Source organism: Cyprinodon variegatus, unplaced genomic scaffold (assembly GCF_000732505.1).
Source record: "Cyprinodon variegatus isolate N-32 unplaced genomic scaffold, C_variegatus-1.0 Scaffold1079, whole genome shotgun sequence".
In the NCBI taxonomy this organism is placed as follows: domain Eukaryota; kingdom Metazoa; phylum Chordata; class Actinopteri; order Cyprinodontiformes; family Cyprinodontidae; genus Cyprinodon; species Cyprinodon variegatus.
Window position 1 is genome coordinate 222,081 of NW_015151532.1, and position 19,494 is coordinate 241,574.

At 35.1% G+C, this 19,494-nt stretch overlaps 3 protein-coding genes across 3 annotated transcripts; 1 reads left to right on the plus strand and 2 right to left on the minus strand.

Moving 5' to 3' along the window:
- The first annotated feature begins 621 nt into the window (after nucleotides 1–621).
- On the plus strand, nucleotides 622–4,955 carry LOC107101310. The gene is made up of 6 exons (XM_015400179.1): nucleotides 622–822; nucleotides 1,337–1,930; nucleotides 2,011–2,121; nucleotides 2,338–2,399; nucleotides 3,161–3,421; nucleotides 4,482–4,955. The coding sequence occupies exons 2-6, from the start codon at nucleotides 1,345–1,347 to the stop codon at nucleotides 4,521–4,523; spliced, it is 1,062 nt and encodes a 353-aa protein (XP_015255665.1). The 5' UTR covers nucleotides 622–822; nucleotides 1,337–1,344; the 3' UTR covers nucleotides 4,524–4,955.
- Nucleotides 4,956–6,306: 1,351 nt separating this feature from the next.
- rplp2 (ribosomal protein, large, P2) lies at nucleotides 6,307–9,254 on the minus strand. The gene is made up of 5 exons (XM_015400178.1): nucleotides 9,138–9,254; nucleotides 7,037–7,160; nucleotides 6,916–6,964; nucleotides 6,535–6,633; nucleotides 6,307–6,433 (listed from the first exon to the last, which is right to left on the minus strand). The coding sequence occupies exons 2-5, from the start codon at nucleotides 7,157–7,159 to the stop codon at nucleotides 6,357–6,359; spliced, it is 348 nt and encodes a 115-aa protein (XP_015255664.1). The 5' UTR covers nucleotide 7,160; nucleotides 9,138–9,254; the 3' UTR covers nucleotides 6,307–6,356.
- Nucleotides 9,255–16,851: 7,597 nt separating this feature from the next.
- On the minus strand, nucleotides 16,852–18,741 carry LOC107101311 (adenosine receptor A1-like). Its single transcript, XM_015400180.1, has 2 exons — nucleotides 18,271–18,741; nucleotides 16,852–17,485 (listed from the first exon to the last, which is right to left on the minus strand). Exons 1-2 carry the CDS (start codon nucleotides 18,621–18,623, stop codon nucleotides 16,852–16,854), a joined length of 987 nt encoding a protein of 328 aa, XP_015255666.1. The 5' UTR covers nucleotides 18,624–18,741.
- Between the last annotated feature and the right edge of the window lie 753 nt (nucleotides 18,742–19,494).

Sequence of the window (19,494 nt, forward strand, 5' to 3'; positions counted from 1 at the left end):
AATTACTTTTTCAAAGTAACGTGCCCAACACTGTTCACTGCAAACGAAATACTAATGTGATGTTACATGGTAATGTGAATACTATGCGACTAAATGCACTTATGTGTGTGCGAAGTTTAAATATAAAACAAAAGTTGGGAGATAAGTTGGGAGATATAAACCTTTAAATGAAACCATTAACTAACTGTTACTGAATATTATGATTAATAATAAAAGTCAGTCAGAAGTCAGTTAGTCAGTCGTCCTCTAAACAGCCAGCTATGGATGGTTTACAATGTGAAATAACCTAGCCTGTCTATTACAAACTGCTTCTGCATTAACAAACTTCCTGATTATAGTCTATGAATCTCTCTTGCAAAGAAAGAAAGAAAGAAAGAAAGAAAGACAGAAAGAAAGAAAGAAAGAAAGAAAGAAAGAAAGAAAGATGTTTAAATGTTAAATTCCATTATTAGCCCAATGTTTCTCTAAATCTTGCCTTTTGAAGGAAATAAACTAAGCTCAGACTTCCTGTGAAACGTGGCCGTTTGTTACACTGCGCAGCTAAAGAGAAACTATAAACAAGGGCCGATTCTGACGTCCTGCAGCGAAACCCGGAAAACATGCAGGTGAATAGAAAAAAAATCCCCTCTGTCATCCAGTTTATCTCAGGTGTATCCGGAGCAGAAGTGGGAGGAGCTCTGGCTTCAGTGAGCAGGTAGACTTCGGTGTCTGTTCATTAGAAAAAGTCTGTCACTGCAGCGAGCTGCTTCAAATCCTGCGAGCCGATAAAAACGCCTTAATTCTTTACGGATATATATTAAAAACAAACTCTATCGGATCAAGGTAAGTTTAAGAGTAAACCTGTTTTGTTTTTTTACAAAAATAACGCTTTTTTCCCCCTCAGATTTTAAAACAGAAAAGAGCGTCTCTTTTTATACCGCTATAATAACAGTTATCTTTAACATGATGTCATTGTTTTTAAACTGATTTTCTGCTACGTTTATAGATGATTTAGGATAGTAGATGGGTGTTGCGTGAAATTGATGTTTTTAAGATCTTCTAATTTTATTGCTTTATATTAGAAATAAGATCAAACGTCATGCTGATCATTTTTATATGAACATGTTCATAATGAAAGTAAAAAAACAACAAAATATATTAAAAGATGCATGATTATTGAAGTTAATAAAACGTGTTTTTTTTTTAAATAATATGTATTGACAACCTTTGAAAAAAAAAAAGAAATACACTAGTGCATAACATTATTGAAGTGCATCAGTGAATATACTGTTTTGTATTGAAAAAGAGTGAAATCAGATATAAACCTGGGATTTTCTCTTCTTCCTTTTCTTCTTAGAGTCCACCATGGAAACGGAGACAGAAAAACACAGCCAGATAATCTCTGTGCCCCATAATGACACAATCCGTCTCCTGGAGGTTTATGTTAAACGGAGCCTCAGCCTGAACGATGGCAGTCTGAGGGCAAAGCATTCAGGGAAGAAAGAAAAGTGGGTAACCATGTCCAAAAGGCACAGGCGATCCTCCAGTGACCCTTTGCTCCACTTGTCTGAGGTATTAAATCCCAGAGAATCTGGTATCTCTGTGGTTGAATCCCAGACGAATGAGCCAGAGAGGGCTCCGGAAGAACCTCAGAAACCAGCGATCAAACCAAAGAAGAGCAAAAAGAGCAAGAAACCCTCATTTTGGAAAAATTTGGTCAGCTTTTTCACACCGAAGAACAACGAGGACAAAGATGAAGCTCAAGGCAGCTCATCAGAGGTGTTTGAAGCTTCTGATCACTCAACTACCTGTCTACCCACAACCCAGATCTCTTCCCCAAAGAAATCACTGAGGAAAAAATCCTTAAGGAGGAAACTCTCTAAAAGGCTTTCCCTAAGATCAAGTAGAACCATCAAAGATCTCAACACTGCTGGTATTTCAAGAGTAGAAGGTAATATGCAGATACATATTTTATAACATGGTATTGCATCAACAAACTGCACATAAATAACAAAACCGTCTCCTAAACAGGTGTCGTCAGCGTGGAACCAACATACTCCTACTATGAGAAAATGTCGGAGGAACTTGAAAAAATCGTACACGAGGTTAAAGAAAATGAGGAAACTGAAACTCTCTCCAATGGTATGAGAAGAGCACATCGTCTTAGTTTGCAGTTGTAAAAAATAGTTCTGCACTGACAGCAAAATTGTAAAAAAAAAAAAAGACGATAAAGTAAAAGTAACCTACTGCAGGAGTGAAAATTAACATGTTAGGAAATAAACACATAAAGCTTTCAGAGTCAATAAAACCTGTTCAGCCAACTATTAATATTCAACTTTTGTTTGTGTTTGTTATCAGAGGAAGTTATCAGACGGATTATTGCAATGACAAAACAAGAGGGTGATGCCATTGATGACAAGGTGGGTATTTCCTTGTATTGTCAGTGAAAAAGTATGAGCTGTAATAATAACAGAATAAAAACTTATCAGATGTAAATAATTTTATAAAAAGGATACAAGCTCATTGAGGTAAAGATACAGTAAACGTACTGTATCTGTTAAAAACCAATGGGGTTTAATGCTAAAGCTGAATAACATAAAAGTACAGTTAAGTTAAAATTACTATACATTCTACGTTTGTCTGTTCCTTTGTTAATTTGAGGTATTTTTCTAGAGACAACAAAAGTCACTGTAAGAGGATAAAAGGAGGAAGAGCTCTACTGTGTATAGCACATGCTGAGTCACAAAGCTTGCTTTGAAAAACAACCTCAGGTCATGTGACCGTTGTGTTGTAAAGTCTACTGAAACTGTTTTACATGAAACTAACACATAAACCTGTAAGCCTGATTTAAGACAGAAAGGGACATTTCAAATATTTAATTGCAATTTTTACTTGATTTCTTGCTTATTTTTTTTTCTTTTGCAGCATCTCTTTTTCTTAAACAGTTTTTTTTATTTCCAATTATTTAAGATGTTGTCAGAACCCGAAGTTCACACAGTAGATTAAAAAAAACGGGCCAAAACTAGGAACTCTGCGCTTTTAAAGCCTCTAAGTATGAATTATTAACCGGATTAATGGAATTGCTTTGGGATACAGTAAAAGGATAAGCTTCTCTGTGTTATCTAAAGTAGGTCAAACATGCTTTCATTCCTGATAGCTCTGTTGTTCATATCTCCTCCAGCTTAAAGGGAACCCAACTCTGAGCAACTTTTTCCTGCGGATGTCTTACTCCTCCTTCCAGAGGCTGGCTGATGCTTATCTGGAGAACGAGGCAACGCCGACCCACACAGCTCCCACCGTGCCACCAACAGCACCCGAGCTGGTCAAGCTGGCCTTCACTCTCGACTTCACAGCCAGAATAGCTGGCCTCTCCAAGCAAAATACAGGCTACATCACTTGTCTTGGTAATCGCTATCTGCAGGATCGATTTGAATACACGCAGGTGAGAATGACAAGAACTGATTTCTGTTAGTGACAGACTACTGTGGTGTTTCTGTACTTTCATAGTTTTAATGTTCTTTTTATTGTGATAAACTCCAGTATCAGTATAGCTGTTTGATGATATTAAAGTATTTTATGCACTCACACAGAAATTTTGTAACATGAAATCATGTTACTTTTGTTAGAAGTAAAACTTTTGTTATACTATTAATATATTGCCACAGCATATTGATTATAGTGAGAACTAGTCTACACAAAATAATTTGTGCAAAATAGACTTAACCAAATATGTCATCAAAATTAGCACGACTGAGTTCACACTTAGGACTGCACCTAACGATTATTTTGCAAATCGATTAATCTGTTGATATTTTTTTCGATTGATCATTTAATAATCAAACAGTCAAGGGTTCCTTAAAGAAGGTATTTTACTAAATTAAACCAGGTGAAACTAAAACTTTTCCACTTTAAGAGTTCTTAATAGAGCATATTGACGGAACAAAAGTTGTTTTTCTTTTATCTTAAATGCAAAAACTTTACATGTTTTTTTGTTTTTTACAATTTTATTATAATTACTGCTCTAAGTTGGTTGCTCTGTCAGCTAAAGGCATACTTTAGTCTCTATGCTCCAGTTAATGATTACTCAATTACTAAATTAGTTGATTATTTCAATCATTGATTAATCACGATTAATTCAATTAATTGTTTCCGCCCTACTGTAATTTTAAAAAGTGAAATTTATATCCATTTATTACTTACAGTGAGAGATTTCATGTTTTTGCTTCTGTTAATACCCCAAATTATGTTTCCTAAACATTATTTCTCAAAAACATTTTTTTATGAAGGTCTAAGTACTAAAACTAATTCATATTTTTGAAATATTTGACATTCTTATTTGGGATAAACCTGTAGAATATTTACGTTCATAGCTTTGCACTCATTTCCATGAACAGCCGAACCGGTCTTTCTTGTAAGCAAGGGGAAAGTTTGGGGCTTTGCCTTGAGCCAGCTGACAAATCGAAAGTTAAAACCTTGTTTAAATATCTTTTTCTCTCTTCCAGGCATGCACAGACCATCCATGGTCCGACAACGTTGATGGATAGACAGTGTTGTTCAGATAAATGAAGGTTTTTGCACAACGTTCCACAGATGTGACTCAAGATCTGCACAAGCTCCACTTTATGTACAAAGTCTAACAAGTAAAGCTATTTAAAACATGCTTGAAGTTTCACTAAGCTGTGACTGAAAACCTATAACTGTGACACAACAGGATGTTTTTTTTTTTTTTAAAGTCACTAATAGGACTGATGTCTTGAAGAAAATCTAAGTGAGCCCTCTCACTGAAATATATTGAACTAAACTGTGATATCACTTTGTTCGATTCAAAATTAGGTGCTTACAGAAACCCCAAGAATAAAGGTTTTGTATTTTTTGCAACTGTAAAAAAAAAATACAGTGTAATAATAATTCTGTAAATAAGGTGGTTGCCTGAGCACTTTAACTGTGACTTTTTGATATGAATGCTGGCATTCATTTTTGACTCATTTTGTAATGAAATTGTTTTATTTTAAATAAATATATCTATACTCCATCATGGATTGCAGTCGCTCATTTACCAGCAAAAATGAGACATCAGAGCTGAAAAACAGCTTGTCAAAAAGACCTTATGTGCTGCTCCTTTTACCGTTTGTTGGGAAGGTGAAGTGTGTCAGAGTGAGTCACACTGTTTACACACCTGGAGGGTTAAGAAATGATCAGACTTGTTTTTGGGAAAGGTTAAACTCTTTGAATGCATTGATGTGCACCATTGGTTAACCGCACAGGTGCAGAAACAAGCAAATCCTTATATTTTACAGGCTTTGAGTCTGCACCCATTTCCTTTAGCTTAAGAATTTTTTTTTGACTCCTTAGCCAAAGATCATTAACAAGTGATGTAGATCATAAGCTCTAACCTGTTTCAGCACCATTTCAGAGAAGCAAATAATTACTCATACACCAAGTTTTATTCCCTAATAAAGTGTGAAAACTTTATATCAAAAGCATTGCGAAGCAGTTTGTAAAAGGTACATGCCAAAATGTAATAAAGTATGTCTGTTTCTATGGCTTTAGTGTTAAATATATAGCTCTCTATAGCAGCACAGGAATGTGCTTCTTTTGTACTTTGAGCACATCCATAAACAGCCGTAAATGGGAAGATCCACAATAAAATTTGTTTAAAAGGCTGGGCTGTAGTGTGACTTCTAATTGGAAAAGCATGAACAAAAGTCCGGGAGTGGAAAAATTTAAGATTACCAAAGGTGTCATGTCCCGTGACAAATAAATTACTTACACAATCAGTTATGCCAATTGTCCTACAAGTTGAAGTTCAATACCAAATTGTCAAATCTGACTCAAATGCTGCATCATAAAGGAGAGCTTTGGTTTGTGGCCGTGAAAACACTGTAGACTTTACTGCACTCACCTTTTCTGTAAAATATGCAAACCTCAACACACCTGTACTGTGGTTTTTACTATATGGCCTTCAAAATATCTTTGTAGTGAAAAAAATATGTATTGGGGATACTGAAAATTTGAAATTACTAAAGACAATTTATCAAGACAGCTTGATATTCCACTGTAAGGTAGTAAAAATCATACTACCTAAAGATTAAAAAACATTCTAATTTTTCATTTTCACATAAAATATAGTGTTTAGCTTTATGCATCTTTTCAAACTGCAGCTCTGAGGTCCTCCAAGGTCTCAGAGCTCTGCTATGACCCCTGGTAGATATATCACTGCTTCATTACATTACTCCTTCTCAACCAGTATTTACAGGCATGACAAATGACTTATGAAGCCCAAGCAAATTAAAGTATAAATACACTGAAGACAAAAAGATACACATATGTGGAAACCTTTTACATTTTTATTGCTTTTTATAGACAGAGAAGCAAGATTAATCAAAGAGTCCAAAGCCCATGTCTTCGTCTGACTCCTCAGATTCCTCTTTCTTCTCTTCCTTTTTTTCTTCCGCTGAAAAAGGGACAAAGTCAATACAGTTTTAATTTCAAATCTTTTTCATAAACATATTTTGTGTATTTATGTCAATAAATTACACATTTATATACACATACCAGCAGCAGGTGCACCACCACCTCCAGCAGCTCCACCACCAGCAGCTGCTGGTGCCGCAACAGCACCACCTGCTGGTACAGAGGCTAACTTGGAGAGGCCTAGAAATCCGAGAAATAATGTTAGAAACCTTCTATCCGAAGCAGTGACACCCAACCCTGGTCCTCCTCAAGCACCCTTGCACGTTCTATATTTGCTCTGTTGGAGCACACTTGATTCAAATGAGTCTATAAAATAACCATGATTCACCAAATACTGCAGAAGCCTGTTAATCACATGTTCATTAAAGTCAGGTGTAGCAGCAATGAGACACAGGAGTATTTGGACAGCAGGGTTGGGAACCACTCATCTAGAGCACAAACTGCAGAGATCAGAGTCCCTACCTGAATTCATGACTTCGTTGATGTCTTTCCCATTCAGCTCACTAATGACCTAACAGAGAAAACCGGATAATTAATTACCTGGCTCCTTTACAAAAAACTTTACTTACACTACATTACATACTTTATTCAAGCGTTCATCATCGGCCTCAATTCCCACACTGCTCAGGATCTCCTTGATGTCTTTTGAGGAGGGGCTGGTGTTTCCACCCAGAACAGCGAGCAGGTAAGCGGCCACGTAACGCATTCTGGAAAGGATGCAGCATGTGAACAATTGTTAAGTAATAAACAAGCTTACAAACACAAAAAAGTAATAATGTATAATAACTTGGAAGATGACAAAGTATATAAAGAACATGACAGGCAGAGACCCAAACAGCACATTTATAATTAAAGGAATTCCTGCACATGGGAAACATGATGGATTTGTAATATAGCCTGCATTTGAAGGTAGAAGTATTTTTTTTTTATGAAAAAGATAGAAGGGATTTTTCAAGACTATGGGATGTTGCAATATAACACCAAGTCCTACTTACTATAGACTATTGCTAAATCCCTGCCCTTATTATAGCCTATGGGCTCTAGGCCCACTCCATTGCTTCCTGAACCCAAGGCAGCTCCTTTGCTTCCAGTCTTTCATCACTGGATGAATCGATAAACCCAGGCGTGTCTGGTCAATACTGTTATGGTTACTGACATCAGGCACACCTGGATTAATCAGTTCATCAAGTAGAGAACAACAGACAAAGGAGTTGCTTTAAGTTCAGGAACTAGTGTTATTCATAGATCTCATTTGTATTTTTGTATTGTGCAATGACTGAATTTCTTCACTTGTCTATTTTATTGCTCTAAATGTATTTTGTGCCTTAGTAACTTACAGGTATGAGAACAATGAATGTTCTCATATAAGTATTTTGATTAATTGAGTTAAAATTAAGAATACTCTTGAATATCATCTAGTAAGTCAGTATTATGCTCTTCAAACTGGGCACAGTTGATCACAGTTTAGATCCCTGATCACAGAAGAAATGATGATAGATTTTATTGTAGTCATTTAACCACATGGCCAAAGCGTAAACAGTAAGCTGAATACAGACAATTACTTAAATTTTTTAGGCGAGTTTTTGTTTTTCTTCTAAAAGATGGTATGAAACACACCCCTGACACATACTTATCAAGACAGTCAGTACGTACAGAAGTTACAATCAGCGAGTCTGCAGTTCCTGTTTTTTTTTATTCCAGTAAAAAGTTATGTTTACGAGCCGCTTGCTTCACACACACACACAAAAAAAGTCATATTCTTGAATGGGACTGAGGTTTTGATTAGCAAAGCACCAACGACTGAATTCTGACTTAAAAAAAAAGAAAAAAAAAAAAAGAAAGAAATTATAATATTTGTCATTTGATCAAATTTTAAAATGTGCACAAAATTCAAAGACTTAAACATGACTTTTGGGCTAAAAAAGACGAGCTTTCATATGGTAATCAAATTTATTTCAATAACGCCAAACATCAGCTAAAGGGGTGATCCTGTTAACTTTAAACATATTCTGAAATGATGATGGATCAAAACTATTTCATGCCAGATTATTCATGAGCTTTAAAATTACTACGTTTTCAATATGATAACATTTATAGCCCACACATGATACTTCTGTTTGAAAGCTTTTTTTCCCTATGTAAACAATTTATTCAGAGAATCCTTATTTTTTTCTTAAATTCATGCGATCCAGTCTCGTTCATGCAGACAGCCTAGACCTGCAGCAAATATTATATATGTCGTTTAGAGAGTAGATTTTAGTATTTCTAAAAATATGGTTGGTTCAGTTAAATGGTTGCAACCACGTTTTCAGGCCTAACAATGAGCAAGTAAGCGCATGGCCATTTTTAATCACACGTTTACCGTCACTATTTGTTTTAGAAATAAAATTTACTGAAAATTAGCCAAACATAAACCAAACACGGCCGTTTATTGGATTAGTTTAAATAAAGATTCAGCCCATTTAGTGGTTTTAACCTACTTTACACCGAGCTAATTTTAGCTAGCTGCTGTGTCTGCTAGCAGCTGCTACCAGTGCTACAAACTACTATTTAGTGCGTAGAAGGTCACAAAGCCACGGTTTTCACAGCTTACACACATTATATAAGTGTGCATTTTATTAAAATACGATAAGGGCATGAATGGTTGGTATAACACGTTGGGTAGGTCATTTATTTGAACTTACTTTTAAGTCTAAACAGACACGAAACGTCGGTCACGCCAAGAAATCCGGAAGAGGCTGATTGATGAGACCGGAAGTTGAAAAAGGATGTGATCTGTGAATTTCATTGGTTGTTTCGTGTGTCACAAAAAAGACGTCAAATGGGCATAGAGTGGGGTCTGATAGCGCCCCCTTTGGCTCTCTAGGTTATTACAGCAAGTTTTTAGATTTTGGAGTTCAGATAAAAATCATGTTCATTTTTTTTCTTTAAAGAGTTCAAAACACATGATTTTATATTTTTAAATTTTGAATAAAATTCATCTGATTTCTCAACACTTAAAATGGTGTTTGAACCTTTATCATAGGTAAACCAGTTTGGCCAGTTCTTTTAAAACCTACTTTATATATTTGTTAAATCCCATTTCTAAAAAAAAAAAATGTTTAAGAAAAGTTTTATTGTAAATAAATGTGAGAATTGTATTGAATCTTATAAAGAGCTAACACAGAGAATCTTAAAAGAAAGAAAACAATGTTGATACTTTTTTTTTTAATCATTTTTATTCTTGTTTAATGAAAAACATGTAAGAGAATTTAAAACATACCAGTGTTCCTCCTCACTGTTATATGTTTTTTTTTACCCCCAAAAATGTATGTAGACAGAGTTTAATTAATAATCATATTGATTGTAAATTTATACGTTGAATTTATATTCCTTGCAGAAATGCCAGGGTTAGTCTTTAAAAGAGTGGGAATTTCTAATGAATACCTGTTTTGTTTTGTCTTGATAAAATCAAATGTGTGTATCATTTACACCAGAGACAAGCATGACTTTAAATAATAACAAATGTTGGCTTCAAGTTGAATATAATAATAATCTTAAATGCAGTTGAGCTCTTACACACGTCACAAATAAAATAGTAAATTTTTTCTTTATTACTTAAAACTGGGCTGTAGATCTGATGAAATAGTATTACTACAAAGTAAATACTACATAAAATACAGAAATGAGAGATATAATGGAATGATCACCTTTATTCACATCCTATAATTCAACCAGTTCCTCCTGTTTCTCCTGAGTGAAGAGCCAGTTAATAATAAAAATGACAGAGTCGGACATAAACTCTGCTATCTTCTTTGCATTTAACACATACCCCATTTTATAGCCAAATTCACACAGCAACATCACTAGAAAGAGAACTAAAAAGCAAAGGAAGATGCGATCCATGCAATAGTTTGCCTTTTCTCTAAAGGTCCACTGCTCCCATGGTAGCGCACGCCGTCTTTCTCCATGTTTGCTTAAGTGCAGCAAGGCTTGCTGTTCGTCATCCAGGTCTTCCTCTGGAGCCTCCAGATCCTGACTTCCCTCAGCTTCATCAGCATTTGCCATTTTGTGGTCCCAAATGTAAGCTGTTTTCTGAAGTCTGTATGCATAAATGAAGAAAAAATATCTGATTTGTATGTAAAGCTGGATAAAGGTTTCACATTTCCTTCCCCATTTGTTGCATTATAAAAAAAAAACATAATGCCTTACCTTAAAGAAGATTAGTATTCTAGATTAGAATCAGAGAAGAAATTTATCAGAAACAGAGACTTTTGTCTTCCCTACTTTTCTGCTAGATCATTTTTCTGCTCCTTGTATATCTGCAAGGCCAAAGAAAACAGAAACAGCGTTTAAAGCCAGTATTAGCAATTTGGTTATACGTTATCTCTGACACTGAAACAAGTCCTAAGGATTTAACCACACTCAGCAGTTTAAAATCCCTCATCCGAGAGAGGGAGGGGCGGTAGCAGATGGCATTATTAAGTATTATGAGTTCCTGATTGAGAGACAGACAGAAACAAAGGCACAGTGTTAAGACTTTATTTCATAATTCAGAGGAAATTAATTATTTTCAAAGAGCACAATGCCTATTATTACTGCAGATGTTAGTATTTACCACACACAGAATCTGAAAAACAAATTGTTTAATGTTCCAGAGGAATTTTATTTTATAAAACCCTTGCAGAAGGCAGAAGTCATACTGATGACAAAGCAGAACTATTGCAGAGACTATGGGTTTAGAGTTGGTATAAATCAGCTTAATGCTCTTTAGGTAATTGATTCAAATGGTCCACCGCATTTCACCTCTCTGCAGAAACTTTTAATATATGGCCTGAGGAAGCTGAATTAGCTTAACAGAGTCCAATGTTTTCTTATAAAGGCTTGGCACTAAATTGCTTGTCTTTGTCAGGGTTTTGTTCGATGTAAATGAGTTTATTCACTTCGACTTCTGGGGTGGCAATTTTATTTATGTCTATATTAAGTCAATTTTTTTTTTCAAAATAGAGCATTCGAAAAATAGAACACAAAAGCATTGGATTTTATATTATTTTATCTATTAAATAAAAAAAAAATATTTTTAAATCCATCTAGGATCTTTGTCCCTATTAATTTGGTGACCAGAAAAGCTAGAGTTAGATTCTTGTAACTTTAAATGATGAAAGGTTTATTACATAGGCTACTGACATTACGACAAAACAAAGAGAGTATTTTATTATTGCTGAATAAAGGGGGGCTGCAGCTAATTCCCCTAAAGTCACAAAAAACTCTACACAACTGAAAGCAACAAACTTTTTATGTGCAAATCATAATAGAAAATGTGTTCTTTGAAATACTTTGTTTAACAATTTTATAAGATACTGTTAGATCTTCACTCTTTCCTGATGATGTGATAGTCAGGATCAGCAGCTAATAAGAAGGAGCTTTTTAAAAATATAATGATTAGTTCTTGGATGCTTGGGATACTTGAGTGTTTAAGAAGACAAAACAAATCAATAGTCAAAGAAAAGACTATAAACACTAATGCATTTTCTAATGGAGTCTTTTTTTATTTGAGGAGCTCCTAACAAATTTCCCCCTTGGCCTCTAATAGCAGCAACACAAGCATTTGTAATAACTGTGGAGGAAGTTTAGCTCACTGATCTTTGCAGAAGTGTTTTAATTCAGCCGCATTTCAGTTTTTTTTAATCATGAATGGTATTTTCAGGGTTACACCACAGGCAATTAACTATTAATAATTAACTAGATATCTCCAAAAACTTAAGTTTGTTTCATCTTCAGCTCATCAACAGGTGCCTCAACATTTTCCTTCAGGATTTTTTTGGTAAACACCACAATTTATAGTTCCATTTATCAGAGCAAGTCTTCCAGGTTCTTAAGCAGCAAAATAGCCCAGACCATCAAACTACCACCACCATATTTTGTACTAGGTATGATGTTTTTGTTTCAGTTTTTTTTATTCTATGTTACTTTCACACCAGATGTAATTGACCACACACTTTCCAAATAGTTTCCAACACTTGTCCTGTTACTCGACAGAATACTTTCCCTAAGATCTTGGGGATTATTAAGGATGTTTTTCTGGAAAATTGTAGAAAAGTGTTAGTGTTCTTTTTGCTCAGTATTGGTTTGAGTCTCTACCATGCAGACCATTTTTTCCCCAGTGTCTTTCTTATAATGACTGGATGAACACTGAGCATAACTGAGGGAAGTGGGGCCTGAAGCTCTTTGGATGTTGTTATGGGGTCTTTGTGACCTCTTTGATAAATCGTCACTTTGTTCTTGGGGTAATTTTGGTCAGCCAGACCACCTCTAGGCAGAAATGTTCACCCTTTAGTAAGTACAGATACTTAGTTAATAACAACAGGACTTAAAAGCTGTAACAAAGACAATCTCCATCCATTCCGCCCTCATTAGATTTTAAATGTATGTGTTAGTTATGTTTAAAGTTCTATATCAACTATATTTGTACCTTTATGCCGTGTATACCAGAACTCTAAAGGCATTCAGCTGCTAATGAAGGACTTCTGTTAACTTCAATGTAAATGAATTTAGAGCAAAACTAGATAGAGTCAGTATTGTTGATGTTCTCTCTACCTATGCATAGAATTGATTTGTCATTAATAGTATAAAAAAGATAATTTGCACCAATTAAGTCAAAGACTACTAAAGTATAATTTGTATTTATACTTTAGTACAATGTATGACTTGTACTCTTTTACATTTACATTAATAAAGTGGTTCAATTACTATGTTTACTTTAAACGGATATTTCTTTTGATAGGGATATAAGCATGATGCCTAGATTTTAGTGTACTTGTGTCATGATCTTGCACTGGAAAAATCTAGATAAGTCATTTTTTCTTAGAATAAGTGCATTTGACATTTTGCCAATGGAACAAAACAATTTACACTTAAAATAAGAAAACCCAATTGCATTGTCTCATTTCAAGTACATATTATCTAATTATCTTATTTTAAGAGTATAATTTACCTACCTACAAATTAGGGATAAATACACTTAATTTAGGAAATTTTAACTTATTCCTAGATTGACCAGTGTGGCACCGGTGACTGGCTTAATTACTCATTTCATTCACCTGTCCAATTCTGCCAGTGTTGCTCATTACCTCTCACCTGATCCACCTGCTCCTGCCTCTTTTTAAGCTGCTTGCATCCAGTCATCAGGGCCTGATTATTCTTGTTCTTTCTAGCCAGTGGTGAGAGTGTTTTAAGAGTATCTTGATGTTTCTGATTTCCTGATCCTGACCTGTTCTGCCACTCAACCTGAGCCTGCCTGTTCTCATCTCATCTGTTTGTCTGACCTGGCTTCGGACTCCTGGACCTCTGAGCCTGCCTGGTCCTGTTCTGATCTGTTTGCCTGACCTGACTTTGGAGTCCTGAAAGTTCTCCGGGGCTTCAGCATCTGTGACACTCTGGTTGGCATCTGCTACATCTTGTGGGCAGCCCACCGGTTTGATCCTACCTCATTCTCTGGCTATGGACTGAACTTGTAGACCAGGTTAGTGACTCATGTTCATAATCTTCCTCTGTTAGATTAACGTGGTCTCTGACCTGTTTTTCTCCAGTTTTCTGCCTTTGACGTCACGGAACTGTTTATTTTAATAAATGCTTTTTCACTAATCCAACTTTCTGTCTTCCCTGAATACTGAGTCCTTCTGTTCTGAGTCATGACAACTTAGCTTTGTCAGAAAATCACTATTGAAGTGATGTCTTGAAATGGAGCATGTGCAACTTTAATTCAAAGTGAACCAAATGTGATCAAATATATTTAAGTTGTGTTTTTACTTGGGTCCCTTATTCACACAGGGCCATTCTGCTTTTGATTTTTTTTTCTTTTTCTTAATTATGAAAACCTTCATTTAAAAACTGTCTTTAACCTATTTTTAAATTGATATGACTTCTGAAACACTAAAATTTGACAAAAATTGAAACATCAGAATTGGGAAAAATATTTTTACACACCAGTATGGCATTAAAAAGTACAATGATTTGAGGTATTTTTGTAAATTGGCAAACATTTATCCCAGTTTTGTATTTGAAAATAAAAGGCACTATGATTATAGGCAGTGAATAAAATGTTGCAAACATTTGTAAGCTGAGCAACTGTTTAAAGGGAAGTTCAATTGAATTTTTTATATTTACTGTTAAAAGAGTGATTGTCCATGCAACCCCCAACTGCAAAAAGGTCTGTTGCCTTCCACTGATCTGGACCCCAAATGACGTTATATTCTCTGCAGCTTCTTTTAATTTTTGTTACAGCTTTCGTATATATAGTTGTGCTTGAAAGTTTACAAAGCCTTCCATTAAAGCGTGACAAAAATCGGCTGCCAGTAAAATAAGTTGAAATTCACAAAATAAATAGTAAGTAAAAACAAAAAAAAAGGAAATCAGAGCACTGATTTGGAATATATAGGTACTGTATACAAATAATGATTTAGAAAACTTTTATTTACTATTACTTTTTCAGTTTATTTATTATTGGAATTACTGCAGTGAATTTATCATTTTCTTTAATGGGAGGGTGTGTAAACGTTCAAACAAAACTATATATGTTATTAGTTTTTAAAAAAACAATTCAAATAATATGATTCTTTACAACATCCAGAAGGGTACTGACCCCAGCTATGTTACGTCAGAGGTCCAAAACTGTGATTAAAGGTTTTTCATTTTTTTATTGTAAAGATTTATTATTCTGTTATTTGCACAGATACCCGGGTCAGCTTAGCAAGTAGCTTATCAGAGGAATATTTTTAATTTACTGAGTTAAATTTAATTAAATTTAATTAAATACATGTTTTGCAATAGATGTATAGATAAATACCCATGTAAATACCCTGTGAATTAACCCTGTATAATCCTGCTCTTCTACTTCACCATTCTGCTTCATTTTACTTGTGCAATTTTCTTATATTTTTTTTTACTATGCTTACTTTATTAAGATTTCTTGCCACGCTACCAATTATGAGTAACTGCACCGAATGAGGAACAAATGCTTTTTTTGGCAGAAATCCACCAGGCATAGACACAGAGTTATAGTTTATGTTAAAATAAGACATTTTTTTTGTAACTAAGTGTTTTGCTCTAATGTTTTCACCCTCATGCTGAACCATACATGTTGTCTCTAGAAGTTCTTCACCCATTTGTAACATAGATATATTAATTGGTTTCATTGTTGTTGTTGTTGTTGTTTTTTTGTCAAATACATTTGATAATCAAAGTGTTTATTCTCCCTTGGTTTGTTGTTTTGTTTAAAATACATTTTATTTTTCATTGTAATTTTTGTTCTAGTTTCTGAGATACAAGAATATGCATGTCTCTTTATGTTTTTGTCTGTCCGATTACATTTCTTTTAAAAAAATGAATCAGATGCTATCATCATTGCTTGAGTCATCTTTCTTACTAAATATATTTTACTGTAACTTGAGTAATTTTTATTTGGGGGAAAAAGGTTTTGATTAAGTCCTACTCTTACCTAAGTACACTTTTTAAGAGCTGATCCATCTCTAGTTCGTATTGTCAAATAATTCTAGTAACATATCATTCCATTTTTTTAAATCTATGTTGTGTTCGGGGGGGGATAAAAAAATCCATCATTAAAAATTTTCATTTTGAAAACGATATATGTAAACAAATCTAAAAAAAAAAAAAACACAATATATGCTGCATTCAGATTCAAGACTTTAAAAAAATGTTTTACAGTTTTATAAAATATTTCACATTATATGGAACAAGTCATTAAAAAGAAAATGACATACACATAAAAAAAAAGATGCAAATACTTTCTCACTCAGTTCTTCACTTTTGTGGCTCATTTAATAATTTGCATTACATTTCCTGTGTTGAAGCAGCACTGTTTAGAAGAGGTTTTTTGAAATAAAGATGATTTCCATAAAGACATTTTTATATATTTCTAGTCTTGTCATTGTCCCTTAAAAAAATATTTCAATACATACTTAACACTGATTTATTCATTGATTTAAATATTTTTTTTTGTCAAACAAAGTAGCTGTTAGCTGATTTTGTAAGTAAAAAATATATATAGGGGCTTAACTTTACCCAAAACAATGTATCAACATCATTTTAAACTTGATTTATGTTAAAGACACATGATCAGTCATACTTTTCTCATTTTTTGATCTCATATTATTCATAGCAATCTTATTACCCCTGGGACTAAGCAATAACCAGTTAACTGTCCTGTCCCATCTGCAGGATGTGTGTGCTGCTTTCAAAATTGCCCCCTCATACTGCCACAGTAAAGCTGTGTTAGCATAGTTTGGTAGGCTAGACCCTTCCAAAGGGTTAGAAAAAAAAAAACCAACAGCCGCTGCATTAATTTTTGCTTTTCCAGACGTTTCTGGTGGTTTTTGTGTAGCAAGTAACAGTCTTCAAATGCTATAGATTTACAGTCATTTTATCATTTGCTTCTATAGTGCTGCTAGGGTATGTAGTGGCCATTGTATCCTTACATAACATGCAGCGGCGAGTTATTAGGATTAGTGTTTGACGAAACCGCTTCATTCTGAATGCATAAACCATTGGGTTTAGTGCAGAGTTTACATGAGACATAAAAATTCCTATATACACAGCAAACTTTGGTATTTCATAGTAGGGACAAAAGAAATCAATGCAGTTAATAATGTGTATTGGCATCCAGCACATGATAAAAAGAAAAACCACCAGGGCCAGTGACTTGGCAAGCTTTAGCTCCTTTCTGTAGTATCGTTCTCTATCACAAGTAGCTTCTGCACGGCGGTTTAGCTGCTGCCGGATGACTCGGAAGATCTCCCCATACAAGATGATCATCAAGCTCAGTGGCACCACCACACAGACGAAGAAGTTAAAGTACACCATGTAGTCCATCCGGATAACAGTTTTAAATTTACAAACTATCTCACTGGAGTTGCTGAGGTTCCTGCTGCTTTGGTTGTTCCAGCCAACCAATGGAACCAATCCACTAAGGAAGGACAGGATCCAGCACATGCAAACCGCCATGTACGCCCTTCCCTGGGTCACTATGTCGCTGTACCTGTGCAACACAATGAGAAAACAAATAAGAGTTCTCTCCAATCACGTAAATGTACTCACAAACAACTGTAATGGCATTTCATTGAATCTGTGCCAGTCTGCTTTTTTTCTCAGAGGCATTTTTCTTAAGTGTCAGCTTTCGACTTCAGGATTCAGCTGATAAAAAAACATCAGTAGAGACACCTGCCAGCTACATAAAGAAACAAACTGTACCTTCATCAGTAATTAAGACAGACAGGAAAATTTCAATTTACTTAAAAGGTTTGGTGTCCAGCAGCCTGATTTGCATAAAAACTCACTACTAAGATTACACAGACGATCAGTCTTTCATTTTGTCTTTCTGTTACTGAAAACAAATTTAGATATCTGTAAACATATAAAAATAACCCTCATCAAAGTCTAAATCAAATTGTCAGGTAGAGAGCTTCAGGGATTCAGTCTTTTTTTTATTATTATTTGTAACTTTCAGTGACTAATTATCAGATTAATTTATTGAGGGATCTGAATTATTTACCACTTTAATGCAATAGCCACTCCAGTCTTTCAAAGTTTATATTTAGAAGCCTGACTGAGGTAGAGAAAACATTGACATTATGTCTTGTTCTCCATCTGTAATGTTTGGTTATTCCTTTTGAAAGCACTTATTTTTAGAGTTCTTGGAAGCCTGCATCACTGCATGAGTAATCAATGAGTCTTTTGCATTTGTTTTATTTTTCAATACAAGGGAAAATAAATGACTCTTGGAAGTTTGAAGTGTAGATCTGTGAAATCAAAACAGTTTCTTACCTTGTAGGAATTTTTATGCGCAGATATCTGTCTATGGCTATGGCAAGGAGTGACAGGATAGAGCTCTGGGTGATGATCAGCACCAGGCTTGAGAGGATAAGGCAGGTGTAGAACTGGGTACTGAATCCCAGACTAATAACAATGGCCAGAGGGATAACCAAACTTCCAACAGCTATGTCAGCCACAGCCAGAGACACAATAAAGCTGAAGGTGGTGTCCCGGAGAGCCCGATTCACATAAACTGCAAGCACAACAAGTACATTTCCTAGGACAGAGGCCACAGCAATGGCTACCTCAATGGAGATGTACACCACATCCATATGCTCCTGTTTCTCAACACCTGGTGAGGACATTTTTTTTAGCTTCAGGTATCTGTTTTATCTTGATCAGGTTGTAAAAGAAGGTAAATAAGTTGCAGAAGCTTCTTCTGTCCCCTTTGTGTTATCCCTCAGCAAAAACATCTTCCAGTAGACTGGTTGTTCAGCTAGGAAATAACTTTTCTCTTGCCGTATTAAGTGCCCGTAAAGACACCCTTAACGATCACTCTTCTGCATCAATTTCGAAATCTAGTGAGGGACTCAGTAGTACTGCATCACCACTCCTCTCTACTCTCTCACTCCCTCTTATTCACTTTGTATGAAGGAGTCATAAAATCAAGGGGAGGGACTCTGTTTTCTGCAGCACTCTGCAGCATTAGTTTTGCTTGCATTAAGTGTGTATGTGTGCGCCCTGCGTGTGAGTGTGGAGTTTTTCAGAGGAAATGAGCATATCAGATCTGGGAGTGTACAGTTAAGCTGTGAAGATGGATAAGCATTATCAGTGATTTGGTCTAATGATAAAGTTATTAACATCACAACAAAAATGGGAAACATGTTTGAACTGCAATTTCACATTTAGTTCTTACTCTGGATCTCATATTCTGATGCAAACCACTTTTTTTTGTGTGGCCATGAATCCCTTCTCAGGGATCAGTTGTAGTGTTTGTTAGTATCTCCTCTTATCTGTTAAATGCTGAGAAGTCAATGAGGATTTTTCACACAAGACTGATGGTGCATAGAGAATACAGAAACTTATCTAGAATTGGGGGTGGGGGGGGCTGTTCTGTCTCTCTTTTTTTTTGTTATTATCTCCATAACAGGTCTGTTCTGTTGTTCACTTAAGCTACGACTCCTGCAAATGCATGTCATGATCTGGCCTGTTTGCCCCTCCTTAATTAGTAATTCC

What these genes read in the sequence shown, in the direction of transcription:
- LOC107101311 (XM_015400180.1), bottom strand. Translation starts at nt 18,623, where the DNA reads ATGTCCTCACCAGGTGTTGAGAAACAGGAGCATATGGATGTGGTGTAC. An exon ending in CGCATAAAAATTCCTACAAG is followed by an intron (nt 17,486 to 18,270) that starts GTAAGAAACTGT and finishes TGTGTTGCACAG; the next exon opens with GTACAGCGACATAGTGACCC.
- LOC107101310 (XM_015400179.1), top strand. Translation starts at nt 1,345, where the DNA reads ATGGAAACGGAGACAGAAAAACACAGCCAGATAATCTCTGTGCCCCAT. An exon ending in TGGTATTTCAAGAGTAGAAG is followed by an intron (nt 1,931 to 2,010) that starts GTAATATGCAGA and finishes TCTCCTAAACAG; the next exon opens with GTGTCGTCAGCGTGGAACCA. An exon ending in ATCGATTTGAATACACGCAG is followed by an intron (nt 3,422 to 4,481) that starts GTGAGAATGACA and finishes TCTCTCTTCCAG; the next exon opens with GCATGCACAGACCATCCATG.
- rplp2 (XM_015400178.1), bottom strand. Translation starts at nt 7,159, where the DNA reads ATGCGTTACGTGGCCGCTTACCTGCTCGCTGTTCTGGGTGGAAACACC. An exon ending in CAACGAAGTCATGAATTCAG is followed by an intron (nt 6,634 to 6,915) that starts GTAGGGACTCTG and finishes TCGGATTTCTAG; the next exon opens with GCCTCTCCAAGTTAGCCTCT. An exon ending in TGGTGGTGCACCTGCTGCTG is followed by an intron (nt 6,434 to 6,534) that starts GTATGTGTATAT and finishes TCCCTTTTTCAG; the next exon opens with CGGAAGAAAAAAAGGAAGAG.